Source organism: Heptranchias perlo, chromosome 38 (genome assembly GCF_035084215.1).
Source record: "Heptranchias perlo isolate sHepPer1 chromosome 38, sHepPer1.hap1, whole genome shotgun sequence".
In the NCBI taxonomy this organism is placed as follows: domain Eukaryota; kingdom Metazoa; phylum Chordata; class Chondrichthyes; order Hexanchiformes; family Hexanchidae; genus Heptranchias; species Heptranchias perlo.
This window is the reverse complement of record NC_090362.1, coordinates 13057424-13076539: the sequence shown is the minus strand read 5'-3', so window position 1 is coordinate 13076539 and position 19116 is coordinate 13057424. Positions and strand designations below refer to the sequence as shown.

The following is a 19116-nucleotide window of genomic DNA, read 5'->3' as shown; positions in this document are numbered from 1 at the left end:
TTCTATGAGAGGGTGGAAGGCAGGAGTGATTAAATGGCAAAAGGGAAGGAGGGTGGTTTCAAGTAAAGAAACAAAGAAGAAGCAAAAGATGGATCAGAGGAGCAGTAAATGGCAACAGCAGAACCATTACCAGCATCTGCTGTCCGAAAAAGTGGGAGCAGTGGTTATGATCTGAAGTTATTGAAATCAATGTTGAGTCTGGAAAATTGTAAAGTGCCTAATTGAAAGATGAGGTGCTGTTCCTCGAGCTTTCGTTGAGCTTCATTGGAACGGTGTAGGAGGCCGAGGCCAGAGGGATCAGAGTGGGAGTGGGACTGAGAGTTAAAATGGCAAGTGACCGCGGTGCAGGTCAGGGTCACACTTGCGGGCTGAGCGAAGGTGTTCAGCAAAGCAATCACCCAATCTGCGTTTGGTCTCCCCAGTGTAGAGGAGACCGCATCATGAGCAGCGATTACAGTATACTAAATTGAAAGAAGTACAAATAAATCTCTGATTCACCTGGAAGGTGTAGTACAGTAATGTGCTAGCCTCATCTACTGAGAGTTCCTGTGTATTGCATCTTATCACACCTGGTGATAGAGCTCCCCCTAGAGCTCCCTCATCAGTGACCCTCTGTTTTTTTTATATTTCAAAATAAACTTTATTCATAAAATTTGTAAAGGTACATACAATGCAATCCAAGTCATGCTTCAAACAATACAATACAGGTCATACAATTTGCAATGGGACATACAGTACAAATCAACGGTCCCGGTACAATCAATAGTTACGCACCATACATTGTAAATACAGTTCATGGCACTCTAGGGTGCCTCATTGCATTACAGTCGTTACCAGTGACCGTCTTGTATTGCAGCTGAAGCGCGAGAGTCCCAGTGCCAGGCCACCTCCGTAGTTGGAAAACTCAAGCTTAGTGTTACCCAACCACAGCTTGGTTTATCTCACCTTCTGTCCTACTCTTTCCAACATTGGCAGTATCCTGCATTATGGACCTCTGTCTCTCACCCAAAGTTCTCAATAAATAAATTTTAAAATCATTGCCATTGCTTCACATCAACAAAGGAAAGAAAGAAATTAGAAGGAAAGTTAGTTTTTCACGACCTTGGGACGTCCCAAAGCGCTTGACAGTCAATGAAGTACTTTTGAGCGTGGTCATTGTTGTAGTGTCGGAGACACGGCCAACACTTTACGCATAGCAAGGTTCCACAAACAACAATGGAATAAATAAAAAATAACCAGATAATGTTTTTTTTTAAATGATTCTGGTTGAGGGATAAATATTGGCCAGGACACCAGCTCTGCTCTTCTTTGAAATAGTGCAATGGGATCATTTACATCTACCCAAGGGGGCAGGCATAGCCTGAATTTAACATCTCATCCAAAAGACAGCACCTCTGACAGTACAGCATTCCCTCAGTACTGCACTGTGGGTGTCAGGCTATGTTATGTACATATATCTCTGGAGTGGGGCTTGAACCCATGATGTTTGTAACTCAGGCAAGAGTGCTACCCACTGAGCCAAAGCTGGCACCTCATCAGATGAGAATTGTGGATACTCTGGGGGAGGTGTGTTAAGGTATAAACGTGCAGACAGACCTCATTACTGAATTCCTGGCATAAATCACCCCGCTTGCTCACCCACTAAGGGGTGATCTGATCGAAGTTTATAAGATATTAAGGGGAACAGATAGGGTGGATAAAGAGAAACTATTTCCGCCGGTTAGGGATTCTAGGAGTAGGGGGCACAGTCTAAAAATTAGAGCCAGACCTTTCAGGAGCAAGATTAGAAAACATTTCTACACACAAAGGGTGGTAGAAGTTTGGAACTCTCTTCCGCAAACGGCAATTGATACTAGCTCAATTGCTAAATTTAAATGTGCGATAGATGGCTTTTTGGCAACAAAAAAGTATTAAGGGATATGGGCCAAAGGCAGGTATATGGAGTTAGATCACAGATCAGCCGTGATCTTATCAAATGGCGGAGCAGGCACGAGGGGCTGAATGGCCTACTCCTGTTCCTATGCTCCTATGTTCCACTCTCCAACAGCTTCTCCTCCCTCAAACCAGTTCTCTCAATTTGCCCGGCCCACTGCTTCTGATCCCAGTCCCACAACATTTGAAACTATTGTGGGGGAGGGGGATGGGGGGCATCTCCGGTGGCATTGCTCCTGGTGAGTCTCCGGTGGCATTGCTCCTGGTGAGTCTCCGGTGGCATTGCTCCTGGTGAGTAGGCGGGCCTTTCTCAGAGACATCCCTTACCTTTTAGCCCCGTCCCTTTCTCCCAGCCCCGCCCCACACCCGTTAGCCACACCCCCTCCCGCATCACCAATATAAGGGGCGGGACGGGGAGCGCTTCTTGATGACATCATCACTCCGCGCCCCCCCTCTCCCCCGGATCTTTCCGAGTCGCCATCTTGTGAGCTTTTTTGTTTCTTTCCTGAGTTTTGTTCCTCGGCAGCGTCGCCATGGCGGCTCCGATCAACCTCAGCGCCAAGCAGCCGCCGATCCAGTCCACGGCTGGGGCCGTGCCCGTCCTCAATGAGAAAGGTAACGTGGAGGGAGGGAGGGGAAGAGCGAGTGGGGCAAGTCCGGGGACTGAGGCCTAGGCCCACCGGGGAGCCCCGGGCTCTGGGTATCAACGACACGGGAAGACTGTGGGGTTGTTGATCTCGAGAAGTTTGGCACCTGTGGGGTGAGGGGATATTGTATCAATTTTATTCTAACGTTTTATTGCAACATTGAGGGGCGAGTGTGTGAAACCTGGAGTGAGGGGACTCTGTTTACCACCAGGACTAGTCTCTAATCAGTGCTCTGCCCACGGACCCTGAACCCCCCTTTGCCCATCTGTGTGTCGCTCTTTTTGTCCGATTACGCCGCTGTGAAGCGTTTTGGGGCGTTTTACTAAGTTGAAGCTGCTATATAAATGCAAGTTATTGTTTATTTTAGCTGCTGCTCCAGACTTGAGCCCATTCCTTCCATCTCCCCTTCCTGTCTCCTCCCTCTTCTGCCTAGTCATAGAATCATACTGCATGGCAGGAGGCCATTCGGCCCATTGCGCCTGTGCTGGAGAGTCATGCCACATATTATTTCTTCCTTCTCGGGTACTTTGCCCTGACCCTAACTCCTCTACCCTCCTGCTGCCATCCCAGGCTTGAATCCCTCTCTGATGAGCCCACAGCTTTGCTCTGTGCCTCTCTTGACATTCTCCAAAAGCCCTATTGAGGAACATGTTGTTGCCTCCTTACGAGAAGCAGTCCCAACTGTCTCATCCCCCCCCCCCCCCCTCACTGACCTTCCTGGCCAGCGCGCTCGCTGGCGATTTGTCTCGCTCAACGCCCGCTCAGTCCACAGCAGACTAACAAACGCCATCCCTCTCTATATTTTCTTCCAGAATGCTTGCTCAGTCACAAATAATGCCCGTGGTATTCACAACCTTGTGGACAATTGCATTGACACTTGGTTTTGACTGAAATCTGCCCCTTACTGAAGCCGTCTTGCCTGGCTATGCTTTCCACTACTTGGTCCACCCAAACTGCTGTGGTGACAGTGTCACCCTTACCACCAAATCACACCTTGGTGTCTCCCTCTACTTCTCTGGCACCTTCTCTTCCTTCGAGCACCTCACAAGATTCACCCCTCTCGCCTCTCCTTTAAGATCCTAATTCTTTACCGCACACATCCCCAACCCCATCCCAACGTTCTCCCTGAGATAACCGCCCTCTCCTCCCTCAGACTCTGCACTGAGCGACTTCTCATCCGTGGTGATTTCAATTTTTATCTCCGCTTACCCACAATGTAGCCAGGGTGGGAACCCCGAGAACCAGGCCCCTTTCGGGGGGCTGTTGCTGCTGATCCCCAGTTACTGTAGATAGGCCCGTGGCTGAACGCTGCTGCCTTGTGTGCCCAGGTGAGGTGTCGATGGAGAAGGTGAAGGTGAAGCGCTATGTCTCCGGTAAACGACCCGATTACGCTCCGATGGAGTCCTCTGACGAGGAGGAGGAGGACTTCCAGTTTGTTAAGAAGCCGAAGGATACGGAGGCGGAGCCTGAGGTGAAGGAGGAGGTGGCGAACGACCCGCGTCTGAAGCGTCTCCAGAACAGACTCTCCGAGGATGTAGAGGAAAGGTGAGAGAATCTGGGGCACTGGGGTCGACACGCGGGATCTGGGGTCTGCCAGGCAGGTGGTGGAGAGCGGATCCTGATTTAGTGGTTTGTGTGCTGTTTACAAAATGATAGGGCTCCCTGCTTAAACAGATTGTCCGGTCCTGAGCCGCACCAAGCAGGGAAGGTCTCGGGTGAAATGCCTGGTTTCAGCTGAAGGTAACGGGAGCTGATTATTGGCTTCAGAGCCTCTCAGTTGGGGAGTAAAAAAGCTTGTCAGGATTCCTGGTCCTGATCAGGAATTGAGCACATAATCTAGGCTGACACATTAGTGTGGTACTGAGGGAGAGCTGCAGTGTCGGGAGGTGCCACCCTTCAATTGAAACGTTAAACCAAATCCCTGTCTGCCCTCTCAGGTGGATGTCAAAGATCCCAAGACACTAGTCAAAGAAGAGCAGGGAGTTCTCCCCATTGCCTGTCTAACATTTATCCCTCAGCCGATGTCCTGAGGATGTGAAAGGCACTGTATACACTGACACCTGCAAAAAAGAGACACTCATTGACAGCCCCAAATAATTTACTGTACATACAATGACCATTTTGAAAATAGGGACACCTGCAAATAAAGGTCACCTGATGCAAGTCCCTTAGGTGTCCCTAATTTACAAGTTTGTAGATGCAAGTTCTTGTATTTAAAAAGAAAGTAATGTCCAACGTTTAAGCTGCGTTGGGGAGATGACTGAGGGTTGCCCCTTTGCTTTCCTGCAGGTTGGCCAGGCATCGTATGATTGTTGAACCAGAGGTCGTAATGGAGGCTGAGTCGGAGGATGAGGGCGAGCCGTGGCACGTGGATCGGGAGGACAGCAGTGAGGAGGAGGAGGAGGAAGTGGACGACGAGGTGGGTACGAGCCTCATGCAAAGATGAGGATGAAGGAAATACAGCAAGTGCTGGAAACGTAAAATAAAAGCAGGAAGGTCCCCACAGCAGCTCGCCAGTGTCTGAAAGTTAAGAGGCAGCTTACGGACTCGGTGGAGATTCTGAATCGGAGACTTGATGCAGATTCTCGCCCGAGTCACTAGATTATCTTCTCTCTTTCAGGTCTGGACTTTTCCAGCGTGTTCTGCCTTTACTTTCACTCTGTGATGGCAGCTGGAGAAAGTCAGCACTGCTCTTTGCTCGGATCAGACCGAGTATGTAACTGCTTCGGCCCAGAAGTTACATCTCACTCGGCAAAGGGTCAAAGCAGCTAAATTCACTTCTAATTGTTTGAGAGACAGATTAGAAATGACTTGCACACTGTCAGATACAGAATTATTGCATAGATTCACATTGAATTTACAGCACAGAAACAGGCCATTCAGCCCAACAAGTCTATGCTGGTGTTTATGCTTCACATGAGCCTCCTCCCATCCCTCTTCATCTAAATCTATCAGCATATCCTTCTATTCCTTTCTCCCTCACATGCTTATCTAGCTTCCCCTTAAATGCATCTATGCTGTTCGCCTCAACTACTCCTTGTGGTAGTGAGTTCCACGTTCTTGCCAATCTCTGGCTAAAGAAGTTTCTCTTGAGCACGTTGGGCAGCGGATGTTTATGTTTAAGTTGGAGCCTGGATGGAGATCATCACTGGACTATTCAACCCTGGGTCATCACAACTGAGCCCAATCCTTCCTCCAATTGACATTCCTTCCCCACCATGCAGCTTCCAGCAGTAGGACCCAGGGCTGACTCTCCCTCTCTCTAGCCCAGTGTGGTGCCCTCACTGCTGCCCCAACTGACACCAACTAATTCAGCACAGGGATCAAACCTGGGACCTTCGCAGTCTATATGGCACAGATACTCACTGGGTAAACTCATTATCCCCTTCCCCCAATAATTCTGTCGCTGCCAGTGTGTGACCTAGTTTTGACGTGTTGTCTGAATGGCCGAGAAACCTTTAATTATATAACGTTTCAATTTGGAGTGGGAGGTACAAGTTTAGTGCAAGGCCGTTTTACTTTTTCTCCCCAGTTAATCATTACTGGGAGAAAACCTCAGGATGGAGGCACCCAGAGTGAAACTGAGCCGCCCAGATCATGGAGGTCCCGGCAACTTTGCTGATCACAGCTGAGGGGGAAATAGATATTACTGCGGTTAACTTCAGCCTCCCTTGAGCAAGATAAGAACCAGGGTCCCCTGACCACTATCCAGTGATCCCTGCTGGGAAGCACTTATGTGTGATGAGGACACGGTTGGGCTCGGCTGCGACGCCTCACACAGTCGAATAGCCGGCCACCACTCACTGGGTTAACGCATGAAGAAAGGCCACTTGAGCGAGGTATCGGAAGACTGTCACTGCCTGCGGATCTGCATGCAGGATGGGTAATTGTGGCTGGACAAGGAAAGGGGGGAGGAACTGATGATTTATTGTTTGTTTAACCTGTGGTGTGTTGGGGGGAGAGTCTTTAGTTGAGTGGCTGTGATTGCCAGTGGCTTTGACTGAAATCTGCCTCTTACGGAAGCCACCTTGCCTGGCTATGCTTTCCACCGCCTGGTCCACCCAAACTGCTGTGGTGACAGTGTCACCCTTATCCCAAATCACACCTTGGTCTCTTCCCTCTACCCTGGCACCTTCTCTTCCTTCGAGCACCTCACAAGATTCACCCCTCTCGCCTCTCCTTTAGATTTCCTAATTCTTTACCGCACACATCCCCAGCCCCATCCCAACGTTCTCCCTGAGATAGGCTCCCTCTCCTCCCTCAGACTCTGCACTAAGCGACTCCTCATCCTTGGTGATTTTAATTTCAATCTCCGCTTACCCACAATGTAGCCACGCTGGGAGCCCCGAGACCCAGGCCCCTTTGATCAGTTGTTAGGGTTAACGAGCCCAGGCAGATTTATTCCGCCCAGTCTGCAGCTGTCTCACTCTCGTGCTCCCGCAGGAAATCGAGCGTCGTCGCGCCATGATGAGGCAGCGAGCTCAGGAGAGAGAGAACGAGGAATTGGAACTGTTGGAATTGGAGGACGAAGGCAGATCTGGGGAAGAATCGGAGGAGGAGTCGGAGTACGAGGAATATACGGACAGTGAGGATGAAACTGAACCCAGGCTGAAGCCTGTCTTTATCAGACGGTATGATTCAATTGTAAACCTAGCTGATCCGCAGCCTTTCTCATTAGTGACTTACAAAGGAGGGACAATGTGAACTCAGCTTGCAGTGTTTGTGGGCACATAGAATAACACCTGCCCTTAAATGACCAACAATCGGCACCAAATCAGCAATTTCACCCACAGGCTGGCTGGTGCACGAAATGGAAAATATGTCGTACTGTTGAAATAAGGGACACTTTCTGTGAATGAATCTAAGGTATTTTGAACAATGTAGAATGAACATAACTCTGTATCCAGCCCATGCTGTACCTGCCCTGGGAGTGTTTGATGGGAGAGTGTAGAGGGAGCTTTACTCTGTATCTAACCCGTGCTGTACCTGCCCTGGGAATGTTTGACGGGACAGTGTAGAGGGAGCTTTACTCTGTATCTAACCAGTGCTGTACCTGCCCTGGGAGTGTTTGATGGGAGAGTGTAGAGGGAGCTTTACTCTGTATCTAACCAGTGCTGTACCTGCCCTGGGAGTGTTTGATGGGAGAGTGTAGAGGGAGCTTTACTCTGTATCTAACCAGTGCTGTACCTGCCCTGGGAGTGTTTGACGGGACAGTGTAGAGGGAGATTTACTCTGTATCTAACCCGTACCATGCCTGCCCTGGGAGTGTTTGATGGGACAGTGTAGAGGGAGCTTTACTCTGCATCTAACCCGTGCTGTACCTGCCCTGGGAGTGTTTGATGGGAGAGTGTAGAGGGAGCTTTACTCTGTATCTAACCCGTGCTGTACCTGCCCTGGGAATGTTTGACGGGACAGTGTCGAGGGAGCTTTACTCTGTATCTAACCCGTACCATGCCTGCCCTGGGAGTGTTTGATGGGACAGTGTAGAGGGAGTTTTACTCTGTATCTAACCCGTGCTGTACCTGCCCTCAGAGTGTTTGATGCAGACACTGGGAGTCTAAAGTGGATAATTTGCATGTTTCCTACATTACAACAGTGATGACACTTCAAAGGTACTTCACTGGCTGTAAAGTGCTATGGTGTGTCCTGTGCTTGTGAAAGGCACTATAGAAATGCAATTCTTTCTTTGATCTGAGGTTTTTACCATAAGCCAGTCTGCACAGGTCACTTGACCAACGTCCCCTTTTGATTCTCCCAGGAAGGACCGAGTTACTGTGCAGGAACGTGAGGCTGAGGCCGTCAAACAGAAGGAACTGGAACAAGAGGCCAAACGCTTGAGCGAGGAGCAGCGCAAGTACACGCTGAAGGTAGTGAGCGCTGCCTGCGGACTGCACCGGTTCATCGTGATGCTGTCTGTGGGATCCTGTCCTAATACACACTTTCCAGCAGAGGTCACTGGATAGTGATCAGGAGCGGGAACCCTGGCTGATTTCACCATCTCTAGCCCAGGAGCACTGCAGGAAGCATTTTTTTTTAAGTGGCTGTTAGTGGGGGGGGGGGGGGGAGAGTGGGGGGTGCTGTGGTTTCCCTGCTGTTTTACTGAGCGATGCGACGTTATTTTGCAGATCGTGGAGGAGGAAGCCAGGCGGGAGATCGAGGAGTCGAGGAGAACACTCTCTGCTCTCGATGCACTGAATACTGACGATGAGAATGATGAGGAGGAGTATGAGTCGTGGAAAGTACGGGAACTTAAACGCGTCAAACGGGACCGAGAGGAGAGGGAGTCGTGAGTACTTGTGCTATCTGTGTTTCACTTACCTTTTAGAAACTTGAAATTGTAAAGTTGAATACTGTATTTGATCACATATATACCGCCTCTGCATAAAGGCTACACCCTCTAACCTCAATGCACAAAAATAATCAATATGCACATAAGCTGCAAACCCAACTCTGCTGAAAGTCTATCCTATTTACAAGTTAGTAGAGCATTTCTTTGAGCGGTGTGCAATCTATATGAGTCAGAACGGTAATTTGTCCAATGTGCGACCTATATATAAGTCAGAACGGTAATTCTTTAAGCAAAATGAAAAGCTTGCTCTTCCTCTCTCGTGCCAGACTGCGAACGTGTCTGCCTCGGTGTGGTTTAAAGTGGAAGAAGTGATTATTTTGTGAAAGGTCTTTTCTTCTTTAATTGTCTTCCCTTCATTGCAGCATGGAGAAGGAGAAAGCTGAGATTGACCGGATGCATAATCTGACTGAGGAGGAGAGACGAGCAGAGCTTCGAGCCAACAGCAAAGCCATCACCAACAAGGCCAGCAAAGGAAAATACAAGTTCCTGCAGAAATACTACCACAGAGGAGCCTTCTTCATGGTGAGTGGGGCTGATTTCACCCGATACAAAAGACAAACGCCAATGTTTTAGGGTTCCCCCGATGGCTCAATTAATACATGCATCGCTTGATGCATCAGCCAGTGTTCACACGCCTGATCGCTGTTCAGTGACTCGTGCTGGCGAGTGTATGTGGAGATAGGATTAGGCTCTGGTGTGATGCCCTCCGCAGTCAGATAGCCTGCTGATATTCACTGCCTGGCATCACGCATGAGGAATGGTCATTCCGAAGAGTTGCGAAAGGGCTGTCTATGCCAGCGGAACCCATGCCCCAGCAAGAGGCAGCACCTTTGGGAGATGGAGGGGAGAACTCCGATCACTCTGTGGGGTGTTTGAGCAAGCACTGATTTCAGCATAAACTTGGCCATCGAGGGAGTTTGATATGTTTTGTTTTGTTACAAACTATATTTGGTCTGTCTGGGAATGCACCACTTGCATGGTTCACATGTACCTCCCTCTAGTGTGTCAAACTAACTGACCCTCTTGTTTACCGTTTAACAGGACGAAGAAGAGGATCTTTACAAACGGGACTTCAGTTCTCCGACGTTGGAGGACCATTTCAACAAGACCATCCTGCCCAAAGTCATGCAGGTACTGTGCACCTGGATCACCAGAGGTTGCGTGTCCAACAGGCACTGCTGAACAAGCACTTGCCTTTCTGTAGCACTCCTTGCGCATTAGATGGACGCCTCTGAGCACTTGACAGGGCGGAGAAAAGTTCTGCACCCTCATCTCTGAGGAAGGAGAGAACGCAAAGGTCGGGGGAGCCTAAGGCATGGCCAAAGAGAGGGGTTTTAGGAGGCTGCTCAATAAAGGGAGGGTGTCCCAGAGGGTGGGGCTGTAGTGCCTGAAACAGCAGCCGTGAGAGGGGAATGAGGAGGTTGAGCTGGCGCCAGAAGAGCAGACGGTCCTTGCAGGGACAGGTGGCTGGAGGATGTTGCTGAGGTCTCGGTTCAGTACAAGATCAGGGGTCAACCAGGGCTTACTTGTTTCCTCCCTCACTGACCTAAACTTCAGCCAACAGGTAATGCACAGCAGGTCGATCAGCATTTGAAAGAGAAAAGATGAGTTCATGTTTCGTGTGGAGACTCTTCATCAGAACGCTGTCTTTTTTTTGATGGATGGTCCCACCAGGAGCTTTAAAACGGGTCTCTTTCAGAAGCTGACTGACTGCTGCTGTGCGCTTCCCTGGTAACTATCTTATTGTGAAGTATGGGGGAATGAGAAACCTCACAGTTGTTCCCTGTACGACTCTGTTACTCGTGACGTGCAGAGAATCGTCAACTGTTGGTCGAATCCCCCGCCACCCCGATCCCGAGATAAAGTCAAATAAAAAGAAAGCAGTGAAATGCTGGAAATCGGAGATGACGAAGGATTACAGCGGGAACTTTAACGCATCTTTTTTTCTTGTAGTGTTTATTTAGTTTTAAGCCCCTTTTTTTGGACATTAGAAATATCAGTTACTGAGGTGGAAAAATGGTGATCAAAAATTTTCAGATGAAAATTTATCAAAGCATCAAGAAAACTTATTGGAGCGAGTTGTTATGATCTGGAATGCGCTGCCTGAAAGGGCGGTGGAAGCAGATTCAATAGTAACTGTCAAAAGGGAATTGGATAAATACTTGGAGGGGAAAAATTTGCAGAGCTCTGGGGAAAGAGCAGGGGAGTGGGACTAATTGGATAGCTCTTTCAAAGTACAGGCACGATGGGCCAAATGGCCTCCTATGTGCGGCAAGATTCTGTGACTATTTGAACAAAAATGGCTACCTGTTTAAACTCAATTTGGATGTCATTTTGCCCCCCCCATGAACACCAGGTCAAAAACTTTGGCCGTTCGGGTCGGACGAAGTACACTCACCTGGTCGATCAAGACACCACCTCGTTTGACTCTGCCTGGGCCCAGGAATCTGCTCAGAACAGCAAGTTCTTCAAGCAGCGGGCGGCTGGTGTACGCGACGTCTTCGATAGGCCTTCGGCCAAGAAGAGGAAGACCACGTAATCGCTGGGGGGGGGAGGGGGGCGTTCCGGCTGGACGGTCTGTGCGCTCGGCACCAAGCATCGGAGCTCTCGGACGGTGAACTTCACTACACCACTTCCTGCCACGTGTGGAATTTAAAGAGTTTACAACACTCTTAGTGACTCTTTGTTGAAACATTGTTTTCTCTGTAAAAATGCTCTTCTGTAATTTAAACCTGCTTTTTAAAAAAAAAAGATTTTCTAAAGTGTTTATAAGTGTGTAATCATGTGTTCTGTTTTATGTCATGTAGGATTAAAAACTGCAAGGTACCAAATTTATAATCTCCTCGTTTCATTATCAGGGAACGGCTGCACAGCCTCCAGAGGGAGAGAGATCTGTGTCCTGGCAACGACGAGATGTAGCCCTGCATTTTATAGTGAATTAGTACCTTGGATTCTATCCATCCCTCCCTCCCAACACAAAAACAGGCCATTGGGCCCAACCATTCCATGTTGTTACTTGTCCTGCTGTGCATTAAGAAGGTGAAGGGGAGATTTAATAGAGGTGTTCAAAATTCTGAGGGGTTTTGATAGAACAAATAGGGAGAAACTGTTTCCATTGGCAGGAGGGTCAGTAACCATAGAACAGATTTAAGATAATTGCCAAAAGAACCAGAGGGGAGATGAGGAAATTTTTTTTTTAACGTGAGTTGTTATGATCTGGGATGCACTGCCTGAAAGGGTGGTGGAAGCAGATTCAATAGTAACTTTCAAAAGCGAATTGGATATATTCTTGAAAAGGAAAAATTTTCAGGGCTGTGGGGAAGGAGCGGGGGAATGGGACTAATTGGTTAGCTCTTCCAAAAGATCTGGCACAGCCACGATGGGCCGAATGGCCTCCTGTGCTGTATGATTCTATGATCAGCGTTGAGAGTCTTGCATTTGAATGGTTCTGATGTTGCCGGATTTGACTCCCGCACGCGTGTAGAGAGCTCAGATGCACTTTCGCGGAGCCAATGCCTCGTGACCAGCATGTGGATACCAGGAACTTTTTACCCCGGGGTCGTGAAACCATTGTTAAAATTCAGTAGCTTAAAATGTCAGTGGTCAAAACTCAGATCAGTTTGCTTTTATTTTAACCGGTCCTATGGAGCCAGGTTAATTATTTCATAAAAATATTAGGGATTTCTAATGAAGATGCTACAAGATACACACAGATGAGGAAAGCCAATTGGCTCATCTTCTTTCATTCATTCAGAAAAACTCTCCTTTCCGTTTCACCATCTGTGCAGTTCACCATTCTATTGGGTCTTTTGGTTACTGCTCAGTGGTGGTTGGCCAATGTTGAGTTTTCTATGAAGTTTCCTAAGTTTTTCAACTTCAAACTTAGTTACTTCAATAGTATTGGGAGGGGGGGAAAATCCCTGAATAAAACTCCTTATGCTGCTGTACTGAACATACTTTAAATTTATATAAAACCGGAGCAGCAGTGACTGTGTCCCAGCTCCAATCAGATTAATTCAGTGTCTGTGGGGCGTTAACTCCTCAATAATAAAAACTCCTAATCCTGAGCTCAACCCGGAACAGCTCAGGGGACGTTACTTCTGCTACGTGCTGACGCAGTTTCCGGCGAGTGCCCCTCCCCCTGGACGGTGGGTGTGCGCGGTGACGCGATTTCCGGTGGCGGCGGCGGACGCGTGCTGATGGCGGAGGCTGACGGCGACCTGGATTTGGAGAATGAGGAGACGGAGCGGCCGGCGGAGAAGCCGCGGAAGCACGACAGCGGGGCGGCGGATCTGGAGAGGGTGACCGACTATGCGGAGGAGAAGGAGATCCTCAGCTCCGACCTGGAGACGGTGAGGCGGCGGCCTGGGGGAGGGAGTGAGGGAATAAAGGGGGAGGGAGTGAGGGAATAGAGGGAGGGAGTGAGGGAATAGAGGGAGGGAGTGAGGGAATAAAGGGGGAGTGAGTGAGGGAATAGAGGGGGAGTGAGTGAGGGAGTGAGGGAATAAAGGGGGAGGGAGTGAGGGAGTGAGGGAATAAAGGGGGAGGGAGTGAGGGAATAAAGGGGGAGGGAGTGAGGGAATAAAGGGAGGGAGTGAGGGAATAAAGGGGGAGTGAGTGAGGGAATAGAGGGAGGGAATAAAGGGGGAGGGAGTGAGGGAATAGAGGGAGGGAATAAAGGGGGAGGGAGTGAGGGAATAAAGGGGGAGGGAGTGAGGGAATAGAGGGGGAGTGAGTGAGGGAATAAAGGGGGAGTGAGTGAGGGAATAAAGGGGGAGTGAGTGAGGGAATAGAGGGAGGGAATAAAGGGGGAGTGAGGGAGGGAATAAAGGGGGAGTGAGGGAATAAAGGGGGAGGGAGTGAGGGAATAAAGGGGGAGGGAGTGAGGGAATAGAGGGGAGTGAGTGAGGGAATAGAGGGAGGGAATAAAGGGGGAGTGAGTGAGGGAATAGAGGGAGTGAGTGAGGGAATAAGGGGAGTGAGGGAATGGGGAAATGGGGGGAATAGGGAAGGGGACATGAGGGAAATAGGGGAGTGGTGAGGGAAATGGGGTGGGGGGAAATGAGGGCACGGCGAGGGCGGATGGGGAAGGGGGGGGCACGGCGAGGGCGGATGGGGAAGGGGGGGGCACGGCGAGGGCGGATGGGGAAGGGGGGGCACGGCGAGGGCGGATGGGGAAGGAGGGGGCACGGCGAGGGCGGATGGGGAAGGGGGGCACGGCGAGGGCGGATGGGGAAGGGGGGGGCACGGCGAGGGCGGATGGGGAAGGGGGGGCACGGCGAGGGCGGATGGGGAAGGGGGGCACGGCGAGGGCGGATGGGGAAGGGGGGGGCACGGCGAGGGCGGATGGGGAAGGGGGGGGCACGGCGAGGGCGGATGGGGAAGGGGGGGGCACGGCGAGGGCGGATGGGGAAGGGGGGGCACGGCGAGGGCGGATGGGGAAGGGGGGGCACGGCGAGGGCGGATGGGGAAGGGGGGGGCACGGCGAGGGCGGATGGGGAAGGGGGGCACGGCGAGGGCGGATGGGGAAGGGGGGGGCACGGCGAGGGCGGATGGGGAAGGGGGGGGCACGGCGAGGGCGGATGGGGAAGGGGGGGCACGGCGAGGGCGGATGGGGAAGGGGGGGCACGGCGAGGGCGGATGGGGAAGGGGGGCGCAGGTGGGTTTATTTTGCAACAGTGAGTGTGGGTCGATATCGTGACCTGTTTTTTGTTTCTAGGCAATGTCCGTCATTGGAGACAGGAGATCCCGGGAACAGAAAGCCAAACAAGAAAGGTCAGAATCTCCAGTTCAATGGTCTGTCTGCCCCGTAAATAACCTCTTGTGCTGCTGAGGTCTCCTGTCTGCCATTCTGACCAGGGAGTGGGTGAAGGAGAGGAAGCGGAGGCGGGGTGTTGGCACCAGGGAGTGGAACAATTCCTGTTTCAGTCCAGCTCCAGCCCCTGGTTCCACCTCCCTCCTAGGCCGCTGACTCAGGCTGAACCTGATGGGAGCTCGGTCGCAATGCTTCAAACCCCACAGCCTATTTCCACCTCTAACGCTGCCTGCCTCCACCCCCAGCTCAATCCCACCACCGCCGGAAACCCCCGTCATGCTTTCTTTGACTGTCCAGTGGCCTCTCGTGGTTCCGAGCTCTTTCACCACCTGCCTGCTATTCTCTAACAGGCCTCTGTCCTTGCTGACCCCCTGACTCCCAGAGCATTGATTTCAATGCCCCCACCCTTGTTTACGGATCTCTCCATGGCCTCCTGTGGTTGTACCTCTGAGGGGCCCTGTTCTGAATTGTACATCCCCACCGCCCTCCGCCTCACCGTTGGTGGTAAAACCTCAGAAGTCGTCGTCCTGCACTCAGGAACGCTCTGCCTCACTAACCCACGCCCCCCCCCCCTCCCAATTTAAAAACCCACCAGTGCACCCACACTCTGTCAGCTGCCCTAAACTCTTCTCCGACTCCTGATTAGTGTCCGATTTCCTCCCCCCTCCCCGAACCACCCCCTTTGGATGTCTCGCTGTGTTTAAGTTGTTGAGACTTTTGTCCCATTGGTCCAGATACGATCCCAGAGGTGGAAATACATCATTCCAAGAAACTGTGCCTTGCATAGCTGAGTCTAGTGAAGAACTGGGAATTAATTTTGTTCTTTGCTCCGCAGGGAGAAGGAGCTAGCGAAAGTGACCATCAAGAAGGAAGATGTCGAACTCATTGTAAGTCGTCTTTGCAACGATACAAAGCAATTGTTTGAGATTCAAAGCAGCTTTAGCTCTGAGCTCCTCGATATGATACCGAGCCATGTTAAACACAGGAGATTCCAGCTCTGTGCTGAGGTCCCTTGGAGTTGGGCAAAAATACTCCCCTTGCTAATGTCACCCACGAATAATAGAAATAAAATCAGCCGAGGTTCCTGCTCAGTACTCACCATCTGGGCACACGTGGGCCTGTACTCCAGCAAGAGTCCGAGCTTTCAGGAGAGGAAATGCTTTTAAGGGAAAACTAGATAAACACATGAGGGAGAAAGGAATAGAAAGATATGCTGATAGAGGAGAGGGAGGAGGCTCGTGTGGAGCATAATCACCGGCATGGACCTGTTGGGCCGAATGACCTTTTTCTGTGCTGTAAATTCTAAGTAAATGTACAAAACATCGTACGCCCAACTGCAAAAAATCAGTTCACTGTGTATCCCAAGGATTGGAGTTATGGCCGTGTAATCCATTCAAATCTCATTGCACCCTCAGTCCTGTTTATTCAAATCGATGTCCGGGAATCAGCAGACAATACGTTAATCTGTTTCCTCCGTACTCTCACCTCAGAGAGTTGTGGTTCGAGCTCCACTCCAGGACTGACCTTTCAGCGCAGTACTCAGGGAGTGACCCTTTCTTTCGGGTACAACATTAAACGGGGGGGGCCCCGTCTGCCGGTTCAGGTGGATGTTGAGAATCTATGGCACACGGAGTTCTCCTGGTGCTCAGCAACACTCCTCTTTCACCCAGCACCTGCTAAACAAAATTAAAATGGTTATTCATCTCATTGCTGTTCCTGGTGCAGAGTGGCCGCAGTGTTTGTCTGACAATCAGTGCACTCCAATAACTAACTGACTGAGACGGTGCCTGATGTTCTGAAGTGATAAAGCATTAGCTAAACGCAGGGATTCGTCAGGTTCACTTTCAACTTTTTTTTTTCTCACAGATGAACGAGATGGAGATTTCTCGAAATGCAGCAGAGCGCGGATTACGAGAGCACCTGGGAAATGTTGTTGAAGCCTTGATCGCTCTCACAGACTGAGGCCACAGTGTGTTGACAGGGACTGTTTCGGAGAAGTTTGGTGGGTGAGGAGGGAGGAAAAGGAATGTATAGTGAGTGGGGCAAGTGATGGATAAAATGGAACCTCGGGACAGGTTCATCCGTTTAGACGCTGTCAGCTGTTTGGTGACCGGATTGGCAGGGTTTCAGTAAAAGGAGTGCTTTGCTCGTGCAAATGTTTCTCGTTGTGATCCAGTGCTGAATCCTGACGATCAGCATAACATCCACAGGGAAAAGATTAAAAAGACTTAAAACGGAACCAATAAAATACAAGCTCGCTTACTCAAACCTGGCCTCGCTGTGTGCTTTGGGGATTTTTACGGCGGGGGTGGGGGGAGGTTTCGATTGCGATGTTGAGTGTAAAACAGATCCTGCAGTGAGTGATCCACTCGAGTCTCTTCACTGGAACACAAAATCGATGGGGACAAGGACAGCCATTCAGCTCATCCATCCTAAACAATGTTAAATGATTCCAGGATTCCCTCTCTCCAACCCACATGTGTCGATCGCTCTGAGTGTGAAGAAGTCCCTGATACCAGTCCTAAATTTACCTTTTACCAGTTTGAACCTGTGACTCCTGAGTGAACTCTCACAATTTAATTTAAAGTAATATTCTGGATTCACCTTCTCCACGTTTCACTGTTTCTAATATCTTATTATGGACACCTCCTATTCAAGCTGATAAGTCCAAGTTTCCTCAGTCTTCCCCCATAACTCGGTCCCTCTAACACCAGTGATCAGCCTCCTCGCTCCTCTCTGCACTACCTCTAGGGTTGGAATATTTTCCTTGTGTCTGGGCGATCAGAGCTGGGCACAGTCCTCAGGGGCAGTCTGACCGGAGCACTGGACAGTTTGATCATCACTTCCTCTGACTTGTGCTCTACTGTCCTGGTTCTAGTGTTCAGCATTCAGTTTGCTTTGTTGATTGTTGCTCTGCACCTAATCTAAAACCCCTTGATTTCATTCAATCTCCCTGCCAGTTCTAGATTAGCCCACTCACAGTATGCAACGATGGACGAACCCCCTTATCTTTACGTAGTCATAGATGGGACCCCCTTATCTTTACATAGTCATAGATGGACCCCCTTATCTTTACCCAGTGATAGATGGACCCCCTTATGTTTACCCAGTGATAGATGGACCCCCTTATCTTTACATAGTCATAGATGGACCCCCTTATCTTTACCCAGTGATAGATGGACCCCCTTATCTTTACACAGTATTAGAGATGGACCCCCTTATCTTTACCCAGTGATAGATGGACCCCCTTATCTTTACCCAGTAATAGATGGACCCCCTTATCTTTACCCAGTGATAGATGGACCTCCTTATCTTTACCCAGTGATAGATGGACCTCCTTATCTTTACACAGTAATAGATGGACCCCCTTATCTTTACACAGTAATAGATGGACCCCCTTATCTTTACACAGTAATTGATGGACCCATCATCTATATATGGTCTTTTAGAAAGCCTTTGACAAGGTACCACACAGGAGACTACTGGAGATGATTGAAGCATATGGAATTAGGGGCATGTAGCAAATTGGATTGAAAACTGGTTAGAAGGAAGGAAACAGACTCGAAGATAGAGGTAGATTCTCAGAGTGGCTGGAAGTAGGTGGCGTTGTCCCACAGGTTTCTGTTCTGGGACCGGTTCTATTCACTGTGCATCATTCGTTTGGATATGGGACTAGAGGGAGTGATGTTCAAATTTGTAGATGATACTAAAATAGGAGGCATATTAAATAATTCTAAGGATCAAAGGAATCTACAAAAGCACGTTGATAATACAGGGACCGGACAAAAAAGGTCAGATGGAATTCAATGTCAGTAAATGTGAGGTGGTACATTTTGGTCAGAAGATTGAATGGGTGAAGGCTGGGTGATGTGGAAGAGCAGAGGGATTTGGGGATTAAGGTTCACGCGACATTAAAAGCAGCCCCTCAAGTGGATAAGGTCATAAAAAAGCTGATGGAATCCTGGGTTTGTGGCAAGAAGTATAGAATATAAAAGTCGAGATGTAACGGTGAATCTATATAAACCTGGAGTATTGTGTAATGTAGAGGGTACAGGACAGATTCAGTAGGTTGAGGAAATAACTAACATAGATTTAAGGGGATTGGCAAAAGAACCAAAGGCGACATGAGGAAAAGCTTTTTTACACAGCGAGTGGTTATGATCTGGAATGCACTGCCTGGGGGGGTGGTGGAGGCAGATTCAATCGTGGCTTTCAAAAGAGAATTGGATAAATACTTGAAGGAAAAAAATTTGCAGGGCTATGGGGAAAGGGCGGGGGAGTGGGACTAGCTGGAATGTTCCTGCAGAGAGCCAGCATAGACTCGATGGGCTGAATGGCCTCCTGTGCTGTAACCTTTCTATGATTCTAACATG

The 19116-nt window shown here is 49.6% G+C and overlaps 2 protein-coding genes across 2 annotated transcripts; both read left to right on the top strand.

Moving 5' to 3' along the window:
* Positions 1-2367: 2367 nt before the first annotated feature.
* On the top strand, positions 2368-11759 carry mfap1 (microfibril associated protein 1). Its single transcript, XM_067973457.1, has 9 exons — positions 2368-2547; positions 3908-4124; positions 4869-4998; positions 7023-7210; positions 8338-8446; positions 8705-8865; positions 9291-9450; positions 9970-10059; positions 11285-11759. Exons 1-9 carry the CDS (start codon positions 2466-2468, stop codon positions 11465-11467), a joined length of 1320 nt encoding a protein of 439 aa, XP_067829558.1. The 5' UTR covers positions 2368-2465; the 3' UTR covers positions 11468-11759.
* Positions 11760-13074: 1315 nt separating this feature from the next.
* On the top strand, positions 13075-17011 carry hypk (huntingtin interacting protein K). Its single transcript, XM_067973273.1, has 4 exons — positions 13075-13280; positions 14648-14703; positions 15579-15630; positions 16610-17011. Exons 1-4 carry the CDS (start codon positions 13128-13130, stop codon positions 16703-16705), a joined length of 357 nt encoding a protein of 118 aa, XP_067829374.1. The 5' UTR covers positions 13075-13127; the 3' UTR covers positions 16706-17011.
* The last annotated feature ends 2105 nt before the right edge of the window (positions 17012-19116 follow it).